The 26421-nt window shown below is 32.8% G+C and overlaps 4 protein-coding genes, 1 non-coding gene and 1 pseudogene across 5 annotated transcripts; 2 read left to right on the forward strand and 4 right to left on the reverse strand.

The window, feature by feature from the left end:
* Nucleotides 1-1188: 1188 nt before the first annotated feature.
* Nucleotides 1189-1261, reverse strand: Trnav-cac (transfer RNA valine (anticodon CAC)). The gene has a single exon. It is a non-coding gene; the product is annotated as a tRNA-Val (tRNA).
* A 13303-nt stretch (nucleotides 1262-14564) lies between these two features.
* Nucleotides 14565-15500, forward strand: LOC109603130 (proteasome subunit beta type-5-like; annotated as a pseudogene).
* A 561-nt stretch (nucleotides 15501-16061) lies between these two features.
* Nucleotides 16062-17146, forward strand: LOC109603132 (POC1 centriolar protein homolog A). The gene has a single exon (XM_020019590.2). The coding sequence runs from the start codon at nucleotides 16165-16167 to the stop codon at nucleotides 17068-17070; it is 906 nt and encodes a 301-aa protein (XP_019875149.1). The 5' UTR covers nucleotides 16062-16164; the 3' UTR covers nucleotides 17071-17146.
* A 37-nt stretch (nucleotides 17147-17183) lies between these two features.
* LOC109603131 (uncharacterized) lies at nucleotides 17184-19589 on the reverse strand. Its single transcript, XM_020019589.2, has 6 exons — nucleotides 19325-19589; nucleotides 19111-19274; nucleotides 18898-19051; nucleotides 18131-18760; nucleotides 17788-18072; nucleotides 17184-17733 (listed from the first exon to the last, which is right to left on the reverse strand). The coding sequence occupies exons 1-6, from the start codon at nucleotides 19380-19382 to the stop codon at nucleotides 17447-17449; spliced, it is 1578 nt and encodes a 525-aa protein (XP_019875148.1). The 5' UTR covers nucleotides 19383-19589; the 3' UTR covers nucleotides 17184-17446.
* Nucleotides 19590-20661: 1072 nt separating this feature from the next.
* Nucleotides 20662-22630, reverse strand: LOC109603129 (uncharacterized). Its single transcript, XM_020019587.2, has 4 exons — nucleotides 22384-22630; nucleotides 22210-22334; nucleotides 21219-22100; nucleotides 20662-21160 (listed from the first exon to the last, which is right to left on the reverse strand). The coding sequence occupies exons 1-4, from the start codon at nucleotides 22561-22563 to the stop codon at nucleotides 20947-20949; spliced, it is 1401 nt and encodes a 466-aa protein (XP_019875146.2). The 5' UTR covers nucleotides 22564-22630; the 3' UTR covers nucleotides 20662-20946.
* A 571-nt stretch (nucleotides 22631-23201) lies between these two features.
* On the reverse strand, nucleotides 23202-24735 carry LOC126264641 (ionotropic receptor 75a-like). The gene is made up of 3 exons (XM_049963315.1): nucleotides 24690-24735; nucleotides 23460-24179; nucleotides 23202-23406 (listed from the first exon to the last, which is right to left on the reverse strand). Exons 2-3 carry the CDS (start codon nucleotides 24089-24091, stop codon nucleotides 23202-23204), a joined length of 837 nt encoding a protein of 278 aa, XP_049819272.1. The 5' UTR covers nucleotides 24092-24179; nucleotides 24690-24735.
* Nucleotides 24736-26421: the final 1686 nt, after the last annotated feature.

The following is a 26421-nucleotide window of genomic DNA, read 5'->3' on the forward strand; positions in this document are numbered from 1 at the left end:
TTAAAATTGATAGCAGGAGCACGAACTCATACAGGGTGACTTACCTTAATGGCTCATAAGATCTCATAAACAGTTAAAAGAGACATCAATCTGGAATTAAGTTTGCGACAATTTTGATATTTTGAAAATGTCTTTCTTATTTCAAACAGAACCAGCATACATGTTTCACATCATTCGATACAGAATTGTAGTCTCTACTGATTTGTTCATGTTCATTCTCTATAACTAACATGAATATTTACAGAAAGTGTTTGTTTTCCTGCTTCCTTTTTCTATTTTATCATTAACCTTCTTATTTCAAATAGGACCCCCATATAAGTTTCACACCATTCAATGCAGAAATTTAGCATGCTCTTTGACATGTAGCATGCTCTATAACTAACATGAATATTTACTTAAAAAAAGTGTTTGTCGTTTCAGTCTTCATTTTAAATTTCTTATTTCAATCAGAACCACCATAAAAGTTTCACAATATCAATTTGATTGATATTAATCTTCGTTAAACCAATAGTCAGCTATGTGAATCACCCTGTATTATTTTAGCTTTTTAATCATAAATAATTTGCATATATTAACTTAACACCTATGTTTCAAGTAACACGAAATTAAATTTAAATTCGCGTTGTGAACAGTTCCAGAATTGTACCGCAGACGAAAAGTTAATTCGGTCTTTATTTCGTTGCAGTGTAACAAATTTTATGTAATATTACTTATTTCGTGACTATTAGTACACATTGGGGAGATAATGAATGTAAACAATAAAACTAATTAAACAAAAGTTCATGTCCGCCCGTGTATATTAATTGTAGTAGGGAAGTTGCAGTTTTAGTTAGTTTATAAACGGTCGAATTGTATTTCCCTATTCGGTAACAGAAGCCTTTGTTGACGCCCGAACAAATATTCGTTTGGTTTGTTTTCGGACGTTTCAATTTAACTATAATAATAAATTCCAATTACTCATAGCAAGTTTGTAAGTGGCGGAGTGCACGGAGTCACCGACCAGTCAAGAGGGAGCACGGCAAACTTTTTTAATTTAACATTTGCTACAAGTACACTCTCCCGGGTATTTTGGATAATTTAGACCCATACATCACTCGCCCAAGTCGAGTAGTGCGAAAGATAATACGTACAGAAGTTGCACACCACCTTCCATTAACAATTTTGGATACGTAGCGGAGGAAAAAAAAGTGTTTCCGCCCGGGTTCGAACCGGGGACCTTCTGCGTGTGAAGCAGACGTGATAACCACTACACTACGGAAACGTTGGAAATAATACGGTTGTGAAGGGTTATAGCGTACTTTTGATTTATTTTATGAATTCAATGTTAATAAGAATTATATTTAAAATATACAAAGAGTTCCAAAAATTATGCAAACGAACTATACAAATTTGAGCTTATATTAGTTAAATAGGATAGGTAGTGCAATTGTTAACTATGTTGTCGCAAGATCGGTTCTTCCGCCAAAACATCAATAAACCTCCACCAAAATTCACCAAATCACGAGTATGTTGTAGTCGTGCTTAGTTTCCAGGTTCTCTCCAGATACGTATCATTCCTGAATCTGGGTGATATCAATCTTGACTTATCAGAAAAAAAAATCAATCATCAGGACTTGTGTGTCCATGTGCTGTAACACACACAGATGTATCTAAATGACGAACCACTTCACATCGTGATGATCTACCCTCTATCATCCCAATTGCTCTTTTTTGTTTGTCACTTAGATGGTGCTTTTCTATAATAATAGTATTTTTATAAAATTTGATGAATATTAGGTTCACAAGATGTGTGAAAAAATGTGTTATAGAGTGTGTTCTTTTATATTTACTTCTGTTATTTTATGATTTATAAGTTAAATAATTTTTTAATTGAATTTAATTCATTTTTCTGGATGTTTCATAGACACTTTGACTGTGTATACATTTAAAATATGAGCTGTAGTACTTGAATTCGATGCCAGTACCTATAATGTTTGTTGTTTTTTTCAGTCAATGCAATTCTATTCTTTAAAACATTGCCAATTTGCCCTCACCATCGAAGCCTAATTTTCATATTTCAAAAATAGGAAAATTGATGAGTGCATAGTCTGTAGAATATAGTGAATAAGTAAGCAATTCTAACATACTTTTGAAATTAACATACCTGTATGTACTGTCAATTTTTAGCAGTGACCGTACCCATTTTGTAGAAAGCTTCTTCATACCAAACTTAGTTGTTCTGTACTTGTTGAACTAATATGCAGTACACTATTTGACTTTTACTACTCCATTACTTTGAATTTTTCAATCATTTTTAAACTGGTAACCATTCATCAAAATATGCTTGAAAACGTTTGCCTAACATTTTGTGATTGATAATGAACGTGAAGAATCCCTAAAAACTTTTCGTTTTTATTCTGATCATATTTTTTCTCCTTTGTCAAACTTGACAGATTTTGGTTACTTAAATTGACAAGAAGAAGCTCAAAGCTACGACACTATCTATGATAGTTGGAAGAAATTATCTGAAAATGCTAATTACTCGAGTCGAAGGAACGTTAAGTAAAAATGAATATCATTACAAAGTCGTCCTAACATATAACCACTTAACTAAAAATCTATAAATTTTGTAGTTGATCAATAAATTGTTTTTTAATAACAATTTTTATTTTTTTATTTCATTTTTGTTTTGATCATAGAGATTATTTTAATAAATTAAAAAATCCTTTTAAATTAAAGAAAAATATAAGTAAAATAAATACATATTAAATTTAATTAAAAATTGTAGTTACAGTTTGGGAATTGTCATTGATATTATTGTCTACATTATCTTTTATTCTACATTTTTTTGATTATTAAACTATGGTTTTTAATATACTGTATCCATAGCAGTTACAATATACGGACACATATATGAAACAATAGAAAACATTGCCACATTCATCATTTTTGTAAATGGATAACTATGCGACATTTTTTAGCTAACTAAAATTCCTTCATATTCTACCAGATTTATTTAGATACACAGGATGATTTATCTAACTTCATTAGAAGATTTTGAAAACGAAGAAAGATATTGATTTGAACTTTTAACAAAAATAATAACTTAATTTGAACTACTATACTAATTTTGAACAAAATTTCATTTCAGGTTTCGCTGGATGTGACACCAACTTTGTTATGCATTTAGAACGCAATAGTTTTTTAATTAATTTTTTTTCCAAAAATTTTGACAGATTGATGCTCTAATTAAAATGTTTCTAAAACCTCCAATTTTGACACTGGAAATTTTGATGATGATAACAAAGAATGAGAAGATATTATTAGTACTGGTGAATTTTATACAGGGTTGCGTTTTGTGCATCAATAACCTTATTGTTTTCAATGAAACACCACGTATGTTTTAATATTTACACAGAAATTTATAACAAAAAATATGTCAAATATTCTCAAAATTAATAATTAAATGTCTTAAGTGCGCTTTGATTAATAAATCAGAAAGAAAAATTAATTTTTCTGATACGTCAATGTTGTCTGGTAGTGCTCTTAAAGACTTAATAATATTTTACTGAACTAATTTTATTAATAATTAATAATTTTGTTTCTCCACCTATTCGAGTAGTAGTTTCTAGGATATATGTTATCTCATTCTTATTTGGTTTGTTCTTAGGTTAGCAGAAAATGAAAGTATATCCTAGTAAGTTATGGGTCAACTGCAATTCTAAGTAAGTTTGGAAACAACAAATTAATTCAATATTTGGTAAAAGTTGATAAAAGAATTATTTTTCTTTTTATTTAATTATATAAAAAGTTATAAACTAAAATTATTAAAAATAGATTTATTATCACAATACTTGGAATTAGCGATCACTTTTTTTTTGTTTTATCTACAAGAAAACCAAATAAACACTTGATTATAAGTGTTATCTTGTTATCATTAATAATTATGTCTAGGCGATTATAATAAATTTCATATTAAAGTAGTTTTTATAAAATTAGTCACACTACTTTTAATTCGATAACAATAAGTACATATATAAACAATAACTTGTTAGCCTAAATATAACTTATAAGATAGATATTAGTACCCTCGTATAATCATGATAAGAGGTTAAGTGCATTTATACCTATATATGACTATCTGTGATTATAACTATAAATGGTTATCTATTTTTTGTGTTTATTTAATATACATATACTTGTATGTACATGTATTAAGCTGGATTTGTTTTTACAACGATTATCAACAAACAGTACAACCTTGTGAATCACAATTTATAAACGTGATACACAAACATTGAAAATAAACAATAATTAACCACAAAAAATAATACATTCCATAAATAATAACCGTAATTCGCTTGGAGAACCTGAATTCCATAAAGTGATCAACCAGTAACCAACGAGGTATAAATTAGTGTAATTCGCAACAAACACGGGGCAGGGATCAGTTACGGGAGGGCTGAAACCACCCGATCCGCCGTCGGGCCATCCGCAAGTTGCCCAACGCCACCGGCCGTAATTGCCTAGCAATTATTTCGGTTAGGATCCGCACAAAACCACCACATCATCCGCCGTTTAATAATCTCGTGGCCATAGTCGCGGAAAGAAAAATAGTTTAGCCAATCGTGAAAAAACGATAAATAAAATTAGCGTGAAGTTAAATCTGGCGTGTGACGGGTATCGGGAGTTGGGAGCTTTTGTTGTTCCGTCATCATAACTCCTCGGGTGCTCTAACAGGTGCGTTTTATAGACGATCTTCCCGCAGCTTCTGACATGCCCCGTCTCACTCATCAATTCCCCACACTGACACAATCTACCCCCTGTTCAATAGTATTTACTTTTCTGGGATTAATTTCTTTCCCGTTATTGCTTTAATATTGTACGTATTAGTTAAAAATATGTGGCGATAAGGGGATTTTTTAGTTCTTCTTATCGTTAAGTACCTGTAAATTCAATTGAAAATAAACTGCATGTGCTTAGTAAACAAACTTAGCTATCTGTTGTTAGAAACAATGGTGGAATAACAATATTTTACACAAAACAAATATTAAATTTATTTTCCTTTGTTCTCCTTAAGTTCAACGATACTTTCCTAATTTATGACACTCGTAAAAAGAAAAATGGCGTTGATTTAAGAATTTAAACACACGAAGGATAAACAGAAACACAGCATAACAATTCGGGCTGTGCGGTAAATTTGGCTGGTTTATATAGGTGCACGGCGAATCACACATAAATCTCTTCGTTGTGCAATTCCATTAATTATATTCGGTATTTATATGTAAATGGAGTGTTAAGCCGCCACCTCTTTAATTTATATTCGTCGGTTAAAAATATTGCAACCCCCGTTTAGTCAAAAGTCATCCATTGAAATGTTCGTGTAAATTAACTTATTTAATTATCAGTGTTGGGCACTATCAAATGATAGATACTATCGAATATTTTCTAACTGAACACTCTCGACTGTGGAATTAATTACCTACTATTTTTTCTTTTACACTGTGTGTGATACTGAATTGAATTACAGAGTGCTGATGATTTTGTATGTTATGAAAAAGTGACTTATATATTCAGAGCTTAATATTTTTAAATTTTGATTGCTTCATTTTGATATGTTTTATGCATATTTATTTTTATGCATATGGTTTAGAAATGTTAGTGAATCTATTGAAGATTAGCAACAAGAATTTAACAATATTTTGTGCAAAATCCTCATCCAACATGTTTAGAAATAATTCGTTAAACCGATAATAAATCGTCTACTGAAAAGAATCTTCATAAAATTCATCAAAAAGTTGAATAACATGAAGTGAGGTTAACGAAATTGAGGATGAGGGTGAGGTTAACGAAATGAGTTAATTGTGACAATTCTTGCCTCTCTTAACAACTGGTTGAAGCTGGTAAACTTAGTCGAACAGTACTTATGCCTTTTGTTGTAATACTATAATTTTACGTATTGAATATCTAATAAAAAGCCAAAAGATCAATGTAACTGACGACTATTTTCAAGTTTATGAAAAATGTACTCAAAGACATCCTTTAATCACTGCAAAAGGGATACTATTTCTTCGTGATAATTTAAAACCAGATGTTGAATAGCTCAAAATATAGAATGGGAAGTTTTTCTTCATCCAATTTCTTGTAGCACTAAGAACTCATAATTTTTATGGTAATAAACTATGGAGCAAAGAGCTTAATTCTCCTCAGGATATTGTAGATGAATTCGCAAACTATATTTAAAGTGTTTTTGCAACAAAAGATATCAATTTGTCAGAGTATACTGATAACAAATATGATAAAAGCCTACCTAACAAAACTACATTTGGACATGATGCAATACATTTATATTCTAAAACATTTAAAAAACACCTTTATTTGATTTTAAACTCCCAGCCTAAAAGGACTCTTTAAACATCGTTCAACAAACATCGTTTAACTAACTTAACAATGGTTACTGAATAATGGCAAGTAAAATAGGTAAAGATGATCAAAGATTCAGTAAGTAAAGGTGATCAAAGATTGTATAATTTTCAATAAATTAAATTGAATTGAATTTATTAATTTCACTATTTGACTATTATTTTTATACCTTAATGAGCGAAAACAAATAATAAATAACAACTAATTTATCGAGATTCCATTGGTATCCTCTGAGGTGTCACAAGCATCCAATCTTGAGTCCGTTCTTTTCCTTCTATTCATTAATGATTTACCATTGTCCAATAATTATAGACTATTATTATTATTAAACACTGATGATTTCAAAATTTACTGGTGTGCAATAAATAATTTTAAAAATTAATGTTGTATGATAAATCATACATGGGGGAAAAGAACGTATATTTGCATATACGTGGTATGCTGAACCAGAAGACGTGAGACTGACAAAGATGCCAGCCCCCTGCCAACTGGGTTCGGAAGGACAAATCCAATCTGAGAAAGCTCCAAAGATCTTCCTGGGGATGGATTGGACTTGCAGGTGTTGGATCCGTTAGCTCCCCACTACCACTGACTTGTGGAGCGGTACTGAGCCGCAGGACCACGACAAGGTGGATCCATCCTGGGGATCAGTACATTGATTACTATGAATATTATATTCAGAAGATTTTCCTTTTTTTAATAAAAATCAATTTTGTCTGGGAAAAAAGTCTGGAATATTTTATTAATATTCATAAAAAAATAACAATAACTCAAATATTTCAATATTTTGTGGCGTAACCTTGTGGCTTCTATAACTGCTTGGTATCTTTTAGGCGTAAAATCCACCAGTCTCTGCAATGTGTCAACAGGAATATGTCGGCACTGCTTCTATATGATTCGAAGTAGTTCTTTTGACGTTTTTTTTTTCGAATACAACGATCTAATACTTCCCAAAGATGCTCAATGAGATTTAGATCGGGGGACCGAGACAGCCACTCAAGCATAGATACTTGTCTTCTTGAAATATCCAACGCACTTCGTTGATGTCACTACATCACTTCTATTTTAACCTCCACTTGAATTAAGGGTTCAACTTCGGATCGATAAAAGCGTCTCCAAACTATAATGCTTTCACCACCATGTTTAACCATGGGAATTTGGTATTTCAAATGGTCCCGCGAACAGTCCACAAATGTTCCACAATTTGATCCAAAAAAATTAAATTTAATTTCATTACTCATGATAAGTGGGATTTTGTAAATGCCAGACGGGACCCTTTATTTTTCTTTGATACCGGACGGTAAACACAAACTATTGTTCCCCCGGGGGATAAAAATATTTCTTACTTTTTTCCACCACAGTAGGTTTAATGGTGGTTCTATTCCTCAGTTCTCAGATTTTTTTCTTGTGAATATAGTCTAAAAGTTATTGTATTAATAATATTTCGTTTAAAAAAAAATATTTTAAAGTAAGTTAAATGTTAAAAATATAAAATATTTTTTATACATTGTGAATATTATTCAGCTAATTGAAAATGCAATATCACAGAAATTAAACGCGAGTGGTTGCAAAAAAATTTCCCTGTCTTCCATTTCCACTGTTTTTTTTTAATAATATTTATCATACACGTATTCTCCGCCCGATACGTCGTATCGACCATATCAGCATCGCGCCCCTCGCCGAAAAAGCCGCCATTTAAAATTTAAATAACACAGGGTTGAATATGCACCTTGTGCGACACGCCGCCTAATAATTTATTCCAGTTTTCGGGGGGCGACTGGTTACGTGAGATCGTGCCACTGTCACACGCCATTTTTCCGACGGCCGATAACGTTGAAAAATGATTTTAAACTCCGATCGCGATAATTGCGGGGCCGTTTTCAATTTGCCGCCGCACCTGAGGATGATGAGGGGCGGCACAGCCACTCAACTACTCAGGAATATGACCGTAAATGTAATTCGGGCAATTATTATCTGAGGGGACGTTGCGGTTTTTCCATCACGAGAGAAAATGCTTGTTAAATATTTATCTGGAAGTGGTAGTGGCGATTCCGCTTAAATTAGTGCATCATAGGTCGCTTTTATCGGTGGCTTTTCCTCTAATTGAACACACATTGTTTCTTTGTCTTACTATAAGGGGTTAAATTAATTAAAAATCCATTTTAATAATGGCAAATGAAGTGCTGAATGAGCGTTTTAGTTTTTCCCTAAATTCACGTCGTTCCGCCGAATCTAAATAAATGATGGCATCGTTAATGTAACTAAAAGTTCCTTATTCGACATTTCGACAAACAGATCGACCCCTTCACCCGCCGCAAACGGCACAACCGAACGAGATTCAGCGCTACAATTCATCTGAACAATGTGCAAATTTAAAGTTATTTCAGTTACTTTTCCGCAGACCGTTCAATCACTGACAAGGTGGTACCAGAAACGCTTGCTCATCTAATTCAGTTTCGTAATTATTTCAATGATTTCCGTTGCACAGAAATTTATTGGGAAAATAACAACCCCGTTGCACCGATCAAACGTGGATTCGGACAGTAAATTTATCTTGCAAGTTTATTGAACTAAACTGTGGCTATCATCGTCGGTCGTAACACAATTCCGCAAAACTCGATATCCGACCCAGTCTCCGTTTCCCGCAGCCGGATGCCGACCACCGGAAAAACAGACACACACGGGGGCATAAAACTAACGAAATCCAGCCGCCGCTCAAACTTATCAAGTTGTCAGAACTAGGCCCGCAATATACCTTAACTTTATTGGACAAGGGGCTCACCGTAAATGAAGACGATCCGTATCTTTCGGCCTAGGCCGGCCACCGGGTTCGGGGGGTTAAATACATCCTGAATTCCACTTTATTAAAAATGTTTACGGAGATATATTTTACTTATTTATTTATTATTTTAATTTAATTTAATTTCACTTTTCATTTAATCGAATCAAATTGTTTGGCAATAGTATCAAGGATGAGAATTTTCGATAACTTGAATGTTTTAAAAATTTGGCACCAAATTCGTCAAATATTTAGAAGAAATTCTTAATTCCCTTGTTGACGATTCGACTTCATTTTAATGATTATAGAATAGCTTGTATATACAGTATGAAAAGAGTTTAATCCATCTGAATTCTAAAAGAGATATCGTGTACATTAGAGACAATAAGTCTCCCACTATGGGACAGACTTCTACCGTCTCTGTCATGCATGATGTCTCTCTCTAAATTTAGACGGGTCAAACGTTTTTCTTATTGTATATATATTTTTTGAAATACTCAAAAAATAATTAGTAAATATCTTTGACAGATATCAAATGTGAAATATAGAAAATTAAAAAACTCTTTCTTTTAATATTAAGTTAACTTTTGTTGAGCCATATTGAAATTATAGAATTTTTATTTTTCATTGTTTAATACCGCCAACTATTTGGATGCATTAAGAAGATATAATAAAAAATATGTTAATAAAATTATTAGGGCACCTTTTTAATTGATAAATTAGAAAGAATAATTGAATTTCCTGATGTCAGTGATAGTAACTCCTTAACGGCCATCTTAAAAATTTAAATAAAAATTAATTTCATGTTTCATTCAGGACCACTTTTATCAGTAAAATGCCAGTATTTAGCTACCCTCTAGATAGCTCAGAACATCTCTAGGATGTCCAGTCTATATATTCATAATTATTTTGTAGTTTATTTGACTCGAAGGCTTGAAATAGTAATAAAAATAGTAATAGTCAACTTAAGGGATATAATCAAGTGTCTTAAGTGCACCTTTAATTGAGAAATTAGAAAGAAAAATTAAATTTCTTGATGTCAATTCAAAAGCTCGTTCCACCTTTCTTTTATTTGTTCGAATGCTTGATATAATAATTAAAATATTATATATCAACTCAAGAGAAATAATCAAGTGTATAATAATAATTAAATACACTTTTCAATGATAAATTAGAAAGAAAAATTGAGTTTCCTGATTTCAGTGGAATTAAGCCCTCTAACGGCTGTCTTATAAATTTAAAAATTTGTCCCACGTTTCTTTCCGGACCACTTTTATAAGTAATATATTTTTCTAACTATTCGATTAGTACTTTTTGAGATATGCCAATTAACACCACTGTTAGATAAATAGTCCAGTCCTCCAGATAACACAATACAGCCCCAGGAAATCCAGTCTATATATTCATAATTATTTTGTAGTGTATTTGACTCTAAGGCTTGATACTATTAAAAATATTAATAATCGACTCAAGGGAAATAATCAATTGTCTTAAGTGCACCTTTAATTAATAAATTAGAAAGAAAAATTGAGTTTCCTGATGTCTTTGATGTTAAACCAGGCGGCCATCTAAGAAATTAATTCCTTATTACTTTAGTATATAATATATTTTTTCAATCATTATTGGAGATATCGAAGTCCGACCGTATTTACTTTAGATTAACTGACAAGCCCGAGTCGTAATTGCATTCTCTTAATAGATTGCAAATACGGCGTCAACTAATTATTCTAATCTCGTTTGTCGATGACATCAGAGAGAAGCGTATATGGTTAGCATATAAACAAGACGAAATTGTCATAGACATTTATTAAACGAGTGAGCTTGTTTACACGTGTCATGCAAATCGCACCGCTGAGGACGACTTCATAATTTATTTTTTGAGGGCGCAATTGTCGCGACAGATAAAACTATACAGACTGTGTACAAAAAAAAAAGAAAGAGAAAAACTCAAATAAAATCACGTATTCAAATTCGCAGTCAAGTCGTGCAAGTACGTTCCAAATGGAATTTAATAACAGTCCATGAACACTTTCGTTGGATAAAAAATGGACATACAACGGCCAGTCGATTTGAACAGTTACATGTATAAAAACCGCTCTTGTTGCCTTTTTTACGTAATCGTTAATTTTTACGAGAGTCGTCTGTGGAAACTTGAACGAAAATTGGAAGCTGAAATTGCTTTATGCTCTAACAGAGTCCAAATGATTTTATACATAATGCATTACACTCAATTGTCGGGGCCATATTTTTATTGTTGTTGATTGTTATTAACAGGGTTTTTAATTGCAATAATAAAGTTTAAATTTAGTTTTGTGATGAACACTGCAAATGTCACATTTTTTTAGACAAGCAACGGTTTAACGGTTTTTCTAAAATTAAACTTTTTAAAGAAATTAGTGTGATGGAGCAGATTAAACCGTTCCCCATTAATTTTCTGCAGGTTAAATCGTTTTCCAAGCGGACGTAGTCTGGACATTTGGCCGGAGGCCCCATCCTCAATTAACCCGTCAAATGATTGCGCCAAACCGGAGCTATCATCGGCCTCCCATAATCCCCATATCCGATTTCAATGGAACACGAAAAACAGACGATTTATTCGCTGCGTTTATTAAAATTTTGACGAGAAAAAAACTTACACTTGCATTGGTTCGATTGATTTCCCGGGAATGATTTGGGAACTATTAGATTTTTAGGAAAACAACAAAAATGTTTAATAGTGATTTTAAAAATTGTAGTCATAACTCATTGATTTAATGTGTATTATTAAAATAATATTAATTTATTATTGTTGCTTTATGCAGTAGTATGAAAACTACTGCATATTCTTATTCTATAATATGTTGTATATATTTTTCTTAATTCAGCCTGAAATAAATGTAGCATCCAATTTTCAAATGAATTTTTAATGATTAAATGTATGTTATTTAATTGAACATTAACACTTTGTATAATATCATTTTTGTTTTATAATTTTGGCGCATCTTTGCGGAATACACTCGACCATTTCTCTTATATACGAAGTCTATATCTTTCAAGCTCTTTAATTGCTGTGATGAATTCATTTAAATTTTTATATAAACCTGATCCCGCCTTGCTTTCTGTAGGGCTGATGGCTGCAAATTGGGACGTACCAGGCAAAACATCGATGCCTTGGTCAACAAGGAATCAAAACTAAAGCAACAAAATAAAATAATAATAATAATAATAATACTTCGGACTGCCACTTTATAAAATTTACATTACTGGAAGCAAAAAAATCTTTTACAACTTTGGCTGTATGCTTCGGATAATTGTCGTGCTGAAAAATCCACGACAAAGGCATATTTTCTTCAGCTTACGGCAGCACACAATTGGTAATGATGTGTAAATATTGAAATCTATCCATTCACGAAAAAATACTCGTCCCCACTGTCCAGTAAACGTGATCTCATTTCTTCCAGGTTGGTTTTGTAATTGTAATGTAACATTATAGATCCTGGCATCCATAATTTGTTTTAATAAATTATGACCACTACTGTGTATTAGAGTATATTAGATTGAGTGGAAATTCAAAACAAAGCGATATTTGTATTGATCATTTGAATATTTCATATAATTTTGCATCAGCTTTTGCACAAAGTACTACAACTTTCCATGACTCATTAAATATACTCATCCCATATGGAAAAATAAGCACAAAGGAATCCACAATAGATGACACGAAATGAATGATTGAAGAACAAACAAATAACAGCAATATTTCACTTTGTTCTCTTTGACAGTTTTTGTCTGATTGGCTGTATAATTCGAAAAACACACACACATATATCAATTTCCTTTTGTCGTTGTTTTTTTTAATTTGGTACAGACGCGAGCATTATCCGTCCCTTAAGGCACTCAAACACGTCTTCCAATACCGAGCCGTTCTATTAGGGGGAAAGTGAACATGTTAGCGGGAGCCACAAAAAGACACAAATGCAAACGGTAATTCTCATTACATTATCACTTTTCGCCACATCCGGCACACCTGGGCTGTGCTCGTAAAAAGTCTGCGTGAATTATTTATTTCAGCAAACTATAATTGTGTGTATAAATTATAAATTGATTAATTGTATAATTATTTAATGCTGGGATTTTCTACAACACGTCTTTTTGTAATGAAAAATAATTGAAAACTGCAGTAGTTTATTGATTACAATATTTTTTGTTTCATATTATGATACTGTTGTTATCGATAATTATATTATTTTTCATTTCCACAAACTTAGGTTATCTAAAAATAATAATTTATTTATTAATTAATGTTGTAACAAAACATATGTGTTTAATAATATATTTCACTAAATATTATATATTAAATAAATATTTTAAACTACGTATCAGTTATAGTTTATTTTAATATATAAATTTATATTTATATTATTATATTACTATATCACCGGTAACGGAAAATAAATTAATGTGCAAAGAAAGGACCCCAAATGAATTTTCACTTTGCACACTACCAGTATCACTTCGACCAGTATCCTTTATTGGCTATAACGTCCTCACATCTTTTTGGCAAAGACTATATTATTTCCTATCTATATTGTTCCAAACATTTGATTTTTTCAAACAAATTTGCTTTATTTGTGATGCAATTTGCTCTAAACTGCCGCGTAAATTATTTTGTTTTTTAAAAATAATTAATTAATAACCTTTTCGCTCCTACTGAACGTGAAAAATGTGTGAGACATAAATGAACAAAGAGAAATAAAGTAGCGGGCATAAATAAATATTTTTTAATTTAGTTTTTAAACATTTTATTTAATATTTAAGATAGTCGCTCTAATTTTGTCCGATTCTGTATTTAGTAAACATAGGAATAAACATGGTGGTGATCGACAACGAACTGTGACCAGAAGACAAGAGCGATTTTTGATTATTTTTGTACATTGAGAGTTCATGCATATATTGGAGTCATTGTAAGCCTGTCAGAAGAAGGTTGCGTGAAACTGGTCTTAAAATCAAATGTTTTCGATACCTATTAAACAGGGAACATCGGATTTACCGCTTATGGACTGCAACCAAATGGCTTAATTGTTTGTTCACGGATAAGTCTAGATACAGATTATATCACTCTGATAGCCGTATTGGGACAGGGCGAGGTTAAATGTTCCATTATTGACGCAATTTTGTTTAATTTGTGCAGAAGATACAAATACACATACATAAATAAAAAAGCATTAATATAGTTATACTATATAACAAATATATATTTAACGGAGAAGTTACTTGGTTGCCGTATTTTAGGTTTCGCATTGTCATTAAGATAATTATCTCTTAGGTATATATGAATGAATTATTACCTGCAGAATCATTTACTTCTTTGATTTTGTGGTTCGCGCACTCATAAATCTTTAAAATGCCTTTGGACGCTCTTTGCGGTATGTCCGACTTTGATAACCAAATATTAAAAAAATACAACAAAAATGTATCCAAGTTTTGTGCCAATTTTTTGAATAATATGGTACTTGAATTGTCTCCCTTTAATGTAAGTAAAATTTAAATTCAATAATATAAAAATTATAACTTAGTTATTATCAGCCTGGTGAAGGTTCAGAGTCATTGAGTATGGATGAAAATGGACGCGAAATAATGAGATTTGATCATGGAACTACAACATTGGGTTTCATGTACCAGGGTGGTGTGGTGTTAGCCGTTGATTCCAGGGCCACCGGAGGACAATTCATTGGTTCTCAAACTGTGAAGAAAATTGTTGAAATTAATGATTTTTTACTATACTTCCACTATATAATATTATATTAGGAACATTGACTGGAGGATCAGCGGATGCGTGTACTGGGACCGCGTTCTAGCCAAACAATGTAGATTATACGAGCTTCGCAACCGAGAACGGATTTCAGTAGGAGCTGCATCCAAATTGATGTCGAATATGATCTACAATTACAAAGGCATGGGGCTATCGATAGGAATGATGTTAGCTAGCTGGGACAAAAGAGTAATCTATTTTTTTCCTCTTCTATTGACTCTATTATTAACAATGAATATGTTCGGGCCCTCAATTATATTACCTCGACTCCGAAGGTACACGCACAGCAAGAAAAGTATTCAGTGTCGGATCTGGTTCCGTTTATGCCTTTGGAGTACTCCATTCGACGATGATTTAGGTCGGAGGTCAATTTACCATGCGGCGCATAGAGATGCCTACTCTGGTGGAATCATTAGGGTCTATCACATGAAGTCTACCGGATGGGTACACATAGATAACAACGGCTGCAATGATTTGCATTATAAGTTTGAACAAGAAAAGTTGGCGCAGCAGAATAAAATTGCTTAAAATTATTATTTAATAACCAAAAAATCTTTGCCCTTATATTATAAACACATTAAAATATACCCACTATCGAATAAATTAATAAATGCTTAAATTAATACAATATATATATAATATAATATATAAAATATATATATATATAATATAATATATAAAATATATTTTATAATATTTATATTAAAATATTTTAATTTCAATTAATAAATATACTTTTATTTTTGTTTGATTATGTAAAATCAATATGTTCATTCATTTCGTTGATATTCTATACACAAATATTGTTGACGATAAATACTTATTTAAAATTATTCATAAATAGTAAACGAAAGATTTGCATTTGTATGATTTGCTGTTTTAATTGTTATTCCATTTATGATTTTACAGTATAAATTAAATTATAAGTAATTAATGAAAATAAAAGTGATTAAAAATGATTCTGGGACACCCCGACTTTAAGATTCGTTTATGTGGCGCCCTCCTTTGTGGAAACCGTAAACTATATTTCTTATTTACACAACACTCCTCAAATTCGCACTAAAACTTTAACATTTCGCGGAGAGATGTCTCTGAAGCAAGTATTTGAAAACAAATAACAAAAGAAAACAGAAGAATTTAAATTTCAACCGTCAGTTCGCAACTAGTTGGAGATCGGTGAAAAAGTACCAAAATGTCTTCGGAAGATCCAAGTTTGTGCATGAAACTGAAGGGCCACAAAAAACCCGTAACCGACATCGCCTTCAACCCCAAGAGCAATGAGTTTGCGAGTAGCAGCAGGGATAATTCGATAATGATATGGCACGGTCAACAGAACATGAGAAGTTACAATTTCACTGGTCACACCGCTTCCGTCACGTCGCTTGAATACTCCACTAATGGTAAATTACTGGTGTCAGCCTCAGATGATCACACTGTTCGAGTGTGGGTTCCAACAATTAAAGGCGGCAGTGCAGAGTTTAAACCCCACATGTCAGCTGTTAAAACCGTATCGTTCTCGCCGGACAGCAGTAAAATAATCACCGGGTCGAACGACAAGTCGTTAAAACTGTGGGATACATCAACTCAGAGATTCATAAGGTCATTCGTGGGACACAACAACAGGGTAAGATGCGCCAAATTTTCGGAAGATGGCAAGCTTCTCGTATCAGCAGCCGACGACAAAACACTACGAGTTTGGGACCCAAGAACCAGCCAACCTGTACAAGTATTTACCATTACCAAAAGTAGTCCAGTTTACCTTTCCATGCACCAGAATAGCAACACGATTGCTGCTGCCATGGATTCTGGTTCAGTGCGTCTGTACGACATCAAAGGTAAGAAACTGAATCAACACTACACACTACACAAAGAAACGACTTGTGTGCATTGGCACCCTGAGGCAAACTATTTAATAACCAGTGGGAGTGAAGGAAAGTTAGTTATTTTGGATGTCATGGAGGGTAGACCATTGTACACATTAAGTGGACATACTGGGGAAGTAAACACCGTCAAATTTAGTGGTGATGGCAACTATTTTGCATCTGGTGGCACTGACAATTTAGTGTTAGTGTGGAAGACAAACTTTATTAGTAATTGATTAAAAAAATGTCTTGTACAGTCTTTTATAATGTTTATTTATTTATTGTATGTTTTTATTAAATTTTTAATATACACTTGTTTCTTTATTTTTTTATTCAAAGAAATCTCAAATAAAAATTAATATTTTTATTAATTATTTATACAATATCCAGTCCATCATCTATCACTTCCAACATATAAAAAATAAAATTCAACAAACATTCTGTAAGTGTAAGCTTAACAATAAGAGTAAAATACGCGTAACTACATTTAAAAACAATTTTCTCCTTCTATTCCCTAAACGTTATCAATCAGATCAGAAGCAATAGTAAAACAGAAGCAGAAACTTATAAATCACAATATGGATTATTTGCATGTTACGTTGCCATCTAATTTTACGGCATCCTATCATACTTTTGGCCTGGTGGCCAAACTGGAGCGTCCGCCGAACTGGGACTGGGATTTCTGCTGAAAGCTTCACTTAACGAATCTCTCAGACGTTCTCGGAACGTCTTGTAATCCGTATCGCTGTACTGTTGGCCGAAATTGAAATCGGCAACTTCCACCAGGAACCTAGACCGGTTCTGGATGTAGTACGCCACTCCAAACACGATCAGAACTACGGCTACCAAACTGAACGCCACCGGAACCACAATCACAGACAACTGTGCCTGCACGTGTTCTGAAACGGACACAAATTGTTATTTACGTTCGAAACGTTCCAACTTTCATTTACCTTTGTATATGGTCACTGTGACTGGCGTGACAACTCTGCTGACATCATTTTTGATGACAATAACCACGGTGTGGGTGACCGCATAGTACTTCTCGATGGAGAAGTCGCAGGTGGTGAGATTACGGAAGTGATTGCACGTCTCGTTATTGCTGACGTTCCTCTTACCCTCGTAATAGTTTATACATAACTGCATGTTCGGCGTGTCCGTGCACTTCACATCCAGACGCATCATCGAACCCTGCTGCAGCCAGTTGTTGCCTGACACGTTGATTTTCGAAATTGGAGCTGCAATAAAAATATAAATTTTAAAACGAATTCGAATTGATTGGAGGCAACTAGCAACCTTCAGATCTGATTCTTTTGTAGAAAAATCCATAGGTGAGATGTGGGTCCCTTCCTATTCTGGTTGAATTGCACACAAACGGAAATTCCCCATCATAGTGTACCAGTTTTCCATTAACCATCTGCATTATATTTTGCTTTCCTTGGGCTACAGCATTCCTTTTTATTAATTTCTTGGGCTCCAAAGCCTGCAATGATCCAGGTTTCTTTGTAGTTGAAGGCTTTGAGGTGGTTGTGGTGGTCGGCGTTTTTGTTGTAGGTTTAGTGGTTGTAAATTTTGTTGTAGTTGTAGGTTTTGTTGTTGTTGTTGTTGTGGTGGTGGTGGTGGTGGTGGTGGTTGTTGTTGTTGTAGTTGTTGGCGGTGGCGGCGTGAAATCAACCACAACTAGTGCTTGTACAAGATGTTCCTCCCCAGCTTTTGAGAAATTGTACTTGAATTGAAAGTTAGTGGTGATGCCATAGTATACACAATCAACAAACCAGTAAGTTAACACCGAAGTGGCATTTTTAATATAATCAGCATCAGTTCTAGACAAAGCAATTTCATGAATTGTAGTTAGTGTGTTTGATACATAATCATTGGGCCTGGTGGCATTATCCTGGATTAGCAACATTTCGCCATTCAATGTGTCTAAAAAGTAAAACATAAAACCAGTTAGTGATAAACAGAATAGTTTAATGTCAGTCATAGAATACAGAACATAAAAATACTAATAGGAACTAAAATAAGAAAATCTGTGACATGGTATTCAGGATTATATTCTTTACCAGTTATTACAAAATCCATCCGGCTGGATCCAAAATCATAGCAGATGAAATCGAATATGCATGTCTGGACTTCTATTTGCACTTCATATGTGCCTATGGGATAACTTGAATCAAACTGCACACTCCAAACATCACTGGGAGAGTTCTTACTCACCTAGTAATAAAACAATTGAAATTAACACAAAGATTCAGAGACCATGTTGATTTACTCACTTTCTTCTCATGACTGGGGATGGCATTGTCCTTCCAGAGGAACTCAAATTTGCCAGTTGCAGGAACATCATTATTTAAAGCTATTGCTTCGAATGTTATTGTACCTCCTTGTACTATAGGCCCATTCGATGATAGCTTTACTACTTTGTTCGCTGTTACTAAAACTAACACAGAAAATGAGTCACTAGACATTATTGAAGTTTCGTTATTTTACCTATTTGATCGGCGAATAAAAACCCTAATGCAAAAATATATTTTAGAAGGTAAAACATTGTGCGCAATTTAAGTTATTCATTTAATTTATTCAAACACGCTCATTGTAGACAACTAGGAAAAACATCAACCGCTTGTCAGCTGTCAAGCTATAGTAAACGTTGGCGAACGTTAAATGCAACTAATCACAATAAAATTGTCCCGCAATATTCCTAAATCGCACACACATACAAAATAAAAGCTTTGACAATGTTTTCACAACAGCTGATTGTTAATTTGACATGTATATTATCTACAAAGAAGAAAACTTCCAAAATGATCTGCTTAAATATATCTAATACTAGGTAGATGGCGCTATAAAAATGTGGGGTCTATAGACAATTAATGTAAACTGTAACAATTGTAATTTACTACTTATATATTTTTATTTACTATATTTTATTCTATAAAATATTACATATATGTATCTGAATTGTTCTGGACATAAATATAGTAACTTTAATTTTCAAAGGGATTTTTAATGATTAATTCTGTAATTTCTTTTTATAATTTTAGCCTTCATTTCCGTGGCAAAGACTCGACCATTTTCCGAATATACGACAAGTCTATTTCTTCAAGTTTCTTGGATTGCTGTAAAGAATTAGTTTAAATTTGTATGATTAGGATATAGAGTTTTTTTTGTTTGGGGGATAAAGAGGGGAAATTTTAAAAACCCCTCTCCGGGCACCGATCCGAAGATCATAACCATAGTGTTACCATGTATGATAAATACATGGGGGGAATGAACGTATATGTGCATATACGGGGTATGCTGAATCAGAAGACAGAACTGACAAAGATGCCAACTCCCTGTCAACTGGGTTCTGAAGAACAAGACCAATCTGAGGAAAATCCGAGATCTAGATTGGACTTGCAGGTGTTGGATCCGTTAGCTCCCCACTACCACTGGCTTGTAGAGCAGTGCTGTGCCCCAGGACCACGGCAAGGTGGATCCACCCTGAGCAGGGTATAGAGTTGATATCTAGAAATCCTGAAGAGCAAGACAAAACATCGACGGTTTGGTGTTTTAACAAATTCGTCACATAGAGCAATGAAAGAGTATAAAGTAAAACATAGCCATAATTTTGTCCATTGATACATTAAAAATACTCAATTTTTTAAAAAATAAAATTGCATTTACCAATTACATAGACACAACAATAACTTTAAACGAAGGTACTGCCATTCAATTCAACTACAACTCATGTTTTTATTATATTTTATTAAGTTATTATGGGTACCACTTTTTATTAAGCATCAACATTAACATGTTATTGACTACAAAATAGATTTAAAAAGTTACAACTAGTTTTTCAATTACAGTATGTCCCATTTAAAAAGTATCACGAGACATACAGGCTGGTAGAGAACTTTTTGGGTAAAATGCAAAACCACATCAAGTGGTTAATGATACTTCATTAAAAAAGGACTTCCAATTCCCTATACCTTGTTGCTTAGTTTTCGAAAATCCATCCATTCGTTTAGAAAATTATGGAGCTTTGAAATACCATGCAGTTTGACGACATCCTGCTACCTTTTAAATGGTTCACCTTCTATATTGTGTTCTCTTTTCATAATATATTTTTAATAATTCCTAAGTTTATAATGGTGGTATTTAATCTCTATGCATAAAATTATAAGGGACCAACACATTCCCATACATAACAGAAAAAAAGCGACGAAAACTTGATCCGATCCGACCTCCAGTGTTCTAATATTGGATATACAGGGTGGTTTCGCGGTTTGCCACTGTGTCTGCAACCTGCGGACAATGCCATATTCAGCCATGAATCTCAAACTAAAAAAAAATATTTAAAATATATTTCATTCACTACAACAATATCAACAACTCAAACCTTGTTTGAAACAATTCCTGATATTGTGAATTTTTCGGAGCCAAGAAAGATACGTCGCCCCTCGGCACGAAATCAATTTCAGTCAAATCGCAAAGCTCCTTCTGGTCGAAAGTTTTCACAATTATGGGAAAAGCAGACGACAGAAGAACGTGATATGCAAAATGACCATGCCTTACTTTCTCAATTCCCTCTTCCAAAGGGTAAAAGTTGAATTCGTGCTCATTGCGATAAATGTTAGTTTTGTTGAGGGTAATTATGGTGTGTTCATCGGCTAGTTGAACGTAGGTTACGAAATACGGTGAATTTTCTGCTGCCATATCCATTTTACTAGCGGCCAGCTGGTCCAAAGTTTCAATCATGTCTGGTGATTTGTTTAATAGGATCGAAACGATACTCGACGTGTAAAAGTTGTACAAGATTATCGACAAGATGCACAAGTTAATAAATATTATTCTGCCCGCTATTTGATTCGGGCAATCAAAAGCACCCTGTTGTGTGATAATAGATAAAATACTAAGTAATAGACCCGACCATGATTCTGAATCTATCGACGTAAATATTCGATTTTCCAAAAATGCTACAAATTTCAGTGACGCGCATGTAACAATCAGTGCCGCAGTAGTGGCAGCCCAACTGTCTTTGCTTAGTGGCTTAAATATTTCATTCGACCACTTTTCGTACCATCCGGGGTTACGGAAAACAAAGCACGCCCTAAATTTATAAGTGGTCATAAAGAAGTCCATTATATCAATTCTCTCCGTTCTTAAATTTGCCCCAGTGCTGGTAATATCTATTGTCTCTTCATGCAACCATTTGGCGATACCACCGTCGATACCAGTAGTGGTGTTGCCAAACCAAACAGTGGTCAATTGCATAGTGTGACTGAAAAAACAATAGTATTAATAATTATAGTCTATATTTTAAAAAGTTGCTATAATAACAACCACAACTATATATTTGCATTAATAAACAAATTAATTTTTTGACTCACTTGAATTCATGAATTTCTATGAAAACCAAGAATAAGTTATAGTGAAGTTTGCTGAATGTACTTTTCTCTTTATACCTCAAATCTTGCAAGTAAGTCTCTAACTCACCAAAATATCCCTCAGTTAACTAAAAATTGACTATTTACAAAATTTACGTAGACTAGTAGTTGACTTACGACATTCCCAGATCGCATCAAGGTACCACTTAAATTCTTTCGAGACTCATAAAATTTTTCATGTTCTTTGACGAAACATTTATCTGTGAAATTACCAATTTCTGTCACCTTTATGTCCGAATCTAAACCAGGATCGTAAACGGAATATAAATTAACAAAATTTGAATTGTACGCAGCCATATGAATATTAGAATCAAATCGTATATTTACACGTCTAAATAAATCTTCAACCTTTACTTTATTTATGTTGTTTACTATAATTAACCATCTGTGTGGAGCTCTGAATAATTTGATATTTGAGGCCTACAAATTGTTTTGATTAACAATAATATTTTCAATTTAAAAATTTACCTCTTCTATGACATCTGTAAAATTGTCGCATTCAGCAGATGCTACCATATAGGAATCATGAATTTTAATTCCTAAATCCTTAATTGAAAAATTATTCATAGTTAAAAAAGTACATCTTGCATCAGTGTTAAATAACATGTTACGTAGCTGAATTGAATCTGAAATAACTAATATTATCTACTTATGTACAGAATTATAAATAATTACCATTTCTGTCACACAAAAAGACATAACACAATCGAATTCTTTCATGTATAAAATAATTATATACAAAATCATTAATTAAATTATCATTTAAACATGGTGTAAAAAATAATGCATGGATAAGCAAGACTAACTTTATTCCAGACATTATGTTTATGTCTATATTCTAACGTGCAACACGAAACAAATCACTTTAAAATATAGCAATTGACAATTCTTTTTGTGAACAATTTTCTATCATTATTGGATAAATGGAACAGCGTTTATGAGTGAATTTGAAACCAAACCCTCTCAAAAATTAATGAAATAATAGCCAACAACATCCCCATCATAAGGATAAAAAATATCATAAATACATTATTTAGGCCTATAGGATTGTAATACGAAGAAGTAAAGCATTCTGGTTTAGTTGGAATCCAAAATTTATGAGTCCTACCTATCAGCCCCCTTTGTTTCAAAATCATCAAGCTGAAACTTGCCATTTTGTTGGATTATTTCATTTTTAATGATGTGCAAATTACCTTATTTGAAACATTTTTCGGTACTCCGAATTTTTGACGAGCATCAGAGACATGTGTCCTGGGGGAATTAATGGTATTTCTGCCAGCTCACAAATTGTTCGAAGACTGAAGTTTTTCGCTATTAGAGGATATATTTTGTATAATTCACAATAATAGGCAAATTTTCCTTCACGTAGTTTGGGCAATGCCTCTTCGACACTCATCAAATTAAACTCGCCGTTAGTTGTTAACTTCGTGTTGTTCAACAAGATGTCATATTCGTTTTTTGTCTCCAGTAAATATGCTAATATGTATGACTGATTTTCCATTGCAACATATAATTCCCTACTTTCTTTACTTTTAATGAATTCTTGGATTGTACTCCATAAGTTTGGTTGTTTGTTAAGTAGGAGCCCAACGAAACTGGATGTATAGTAATTATAAATCATCAAAGCTAATATTAAAAGACACATAATAATTATTTTTCCAGATAAAAGGTTGGGAATAACGTAAATCCCTTGTTGTGTGAAACCTGCGATCACCATCAAAAAAGTTGTGATAGGTGAAAAGTTAACGGTGTGATTGATATACATGTGTTCAACTGTGTAAGTTAATTTGATAGTCAAGCTTATTACAATAGTTGTTGCTACCATTAGATACCAAACATAATATGAGAAAGGACTTATTATTTCGTCTGAGACGAGATTAGAAATTTCAGGGTTTCTCAGTAAGAACCGGGTACTAAAATTATATATGTATATAATATACTAAATACACTTTTGAAGTGCATCATTTGAATTATTTTAAAAATAAGAGCAGTAGTTAAATATTACCAAAATCTTTGATGAATTAATAAATAATTTCCTCTTATTCTAAAAACCAGCTTCCTTAGCATACTTAAAATTAGTAAATGAGTAAATTCTTGAGTTATAGCTTGCCATTTTTATGTCAATTAAATATACCTATCGAAAAACGTTTGCCCCTACTGAATTGTGAGAGAGATTTTGACTCTCGATAGAAATAGTAACATGCAGACTGTTACTATCTCTATCGTGTTTAATGTCTCTCTCAAAATGCAGTCGGATCAAAATCTTTTCGATCGGTATAAAAAGTTAAATAAATTTAAAACTTTGACAGTCTAGTGCTGCAAATATTTAAATAATATTTATTACTGGTCAAATTAAAATATATTGGTACTTCAAATAATACACTTCAAAAGACGCTCAACGTGTAATTGCTTATATTACTTACGCGAACCTATACGTGGTGATCAGAAAATCAATATAATCAATGTTGCTTTCTGTAATTACACCACCGGTACTTGAGATATCAATTTTTCCTTCATTTAAAAGCTTAAAAACGTCCTCCAACTCACTATCTTCTAACGTAACATTATACTTAAAACCATGCATGTGTTGGAGCATTAAAAATATAATATTATGGTACACTATTAAATAATCAGAAGTTTTCTAAAAATTGCGATTTCAAAAAATATTAAACCATAAAATTATTACATTTTGGTTACCCCAATATTAGTTACAATAGTTGCACCAGACATGTTTTTTCTATTTTCATATATAGATATTTCTTGTTTCATAAAAAAGTCTCCTTTTGTATAATACCCCACGTATGAAATATTTAGAATCCTTTCAGATCCATACGCGTACAATGAATAAAACTTATATAAGAAAAAACCGTCTAATATAGCTAACAAAATATGGGAATCCATTCGTATGTATAACTCATAAATATAACTGAGACTCGTGGTGTTTTTGGAAAAAATGAGCCAACGAGATTTTCCATCATTCAATTTATTATACCAAACTAAATTTTGAATATGTTCAAAACCAACCTCAACGATTATACATTTTGGTGAGTTTAATACTTCGTTGTGTTTATTCTCAATATGCAAGTGTAAAATTCGAGTATTTATGTGACTTTTAATTAAATTATTGCTCACATCAATTTTATCTAAAATAATTAAATAAGGGGATTTGTTAAAACAAATATAATTAGGTGCTTACCTGTTTTAGCAGGAAATAAAGTGTATAAAAATTTACAATTATTTTTAACAATAAAATAATTAATAATGACGTTTTTTTCTGAATTTGGATGTATATTTCCAATTATATTGATTAATAAAATAATCCGGATCATTTTTAAGTTTGCGTTGTGTGTGTTGTGAGAGTTCTATTAAAAACTGTCAATACAATGTATTGTAATTCAAAGAGAATGTAATATCATCAATTTGTCTTTGTAACGTACTAACGCGTGCATAAGTGGTTTACCAGTCTGTTGACATTCTGTATTACGATGCTCTGCCTACTCCCCACTACATCGTAAGACACAATTCCCAAATATGTGGTGGATTAAATTAAAATGTGAATTTAAGCCATATGCGTATCGTTTTTCTGAAAGAGCGAGGGAAAAATATATCTGTAATATTTTAATTTCTAATTATATGTAAATTACTTATAGCCCTTTGTTTATTTTTTTTAACAAAACATATGTGTTGATGATGTGCTTGTGCATCATTGGTATATGATTGGTGCGTTATCGATGCGTTATTGACACGTGATCGTGCATGATTGACACGAGATCGTGTGTGACTGACGTGATTGACACCTGGTCATTCGTGACTGATGAGTGATAGGTGCATGATGGTCAAGTGACTGGTGCGTGCTCGATGCGTGAGAAGTGCGTGATAGGTGTGTGATTGACACGTGATCGTGCGTGATTGACGCGTGATCGACGCGTGATTGGTGCGTGATATGTGTGTGATTGTTTCATGATCGATGCGTGATTGAAGCTTGATTGACGCGGGACCATTCGATAAATGCGTGTTTGGTTTGTTGGCATGTGATCGATGTATGATAGGTGCGTGATTAGCAAAAAATATAAAAAACTCGTTTCACCTTGTACTCTGTCAAAATTTATACTGATTAGGTTTTATATGTTAACTCCATTTGCGATGTGTCGAGAT

The sequence above is a fragment of the Aethina tumida genome, chromosome 2 (assembly GCF_024364675.1).
Source record: "Aethina tumida isolate Nest 87 chromosome 2, icAetTumi1.1, whole genome shotgun sequence".
Classification (NCBI taxonomy): domain Eukaryota; kingdom Metazoa; phylum Arthropoda; class Insecta; order Coleoptera; family Nitidulidae; genus Aethina; species Aethina tumida.

Bases quoted from the DNA above. Each gene is read 5' to 3' on its own strand.
- LOC109603132 (XM_020019590.2), top strand. From the start codon at position 16,165: ATGTCTTCGGAAGATCCAAGTTTGTGCATGAAACTGAAGGGCCACAAA.
- LOC109603131 (XM_020019589.2), bottom strand. From the start codon at position 19,382: ATGTTTTACCTTCTAAAATATATTTTTGCATTAGGGTTTTTATTCGCC. The intron at 19,275-19,324 runs GTAAAATAACGA...TTTCTGTGTTAG, and splicing joins TTTATTCGCCGATCAAATAG to TTTTAGTAACAGCGAACAAA. The intron at 18,073-18,130 runs GTTGCTAGTTGC...TTTTTATTGCAG, and splicing joins CAAAAGAATCAGATCTGAAG to CTCCAATTTCGAAAATCAAC.
- LOC109603129 (XM_020019587.2), bottom strand. From the start codon at position 22,563: ATGGCTGCGTACAATTCAAATTTTGTTAATTTATATTCCGTTTACGAT. The intron at 22,335-22,383 runs GTAAGTCAACTA...GTCAATTTTTAG, and splicing joins TGATGCGATCTGGGAATGTC to TTAACTGAGGGATATTTTGG. The intron at 22,101-22,209 runs GTGAGTCAAAAA...TTGTTTTTTCAG, and splicing joins ATAGAAATTCATGAATTCAA to TCACACTATGCAATTGACCA.
- LOC126264641 (XM_049963315.1), bottom strand. From the start codon at position 24,091: ATGGTAGCAACAACTATTGTAATAAGCTTGACTATCAAATTAACTTAC. The intron at 23,407-23,459 runs GTAATTTGCACA...GGCAAGTTTCAG, and splicing joins CGAAAAATGTTTCAAATAAG to CTTGATGATTTTGAAACAAA.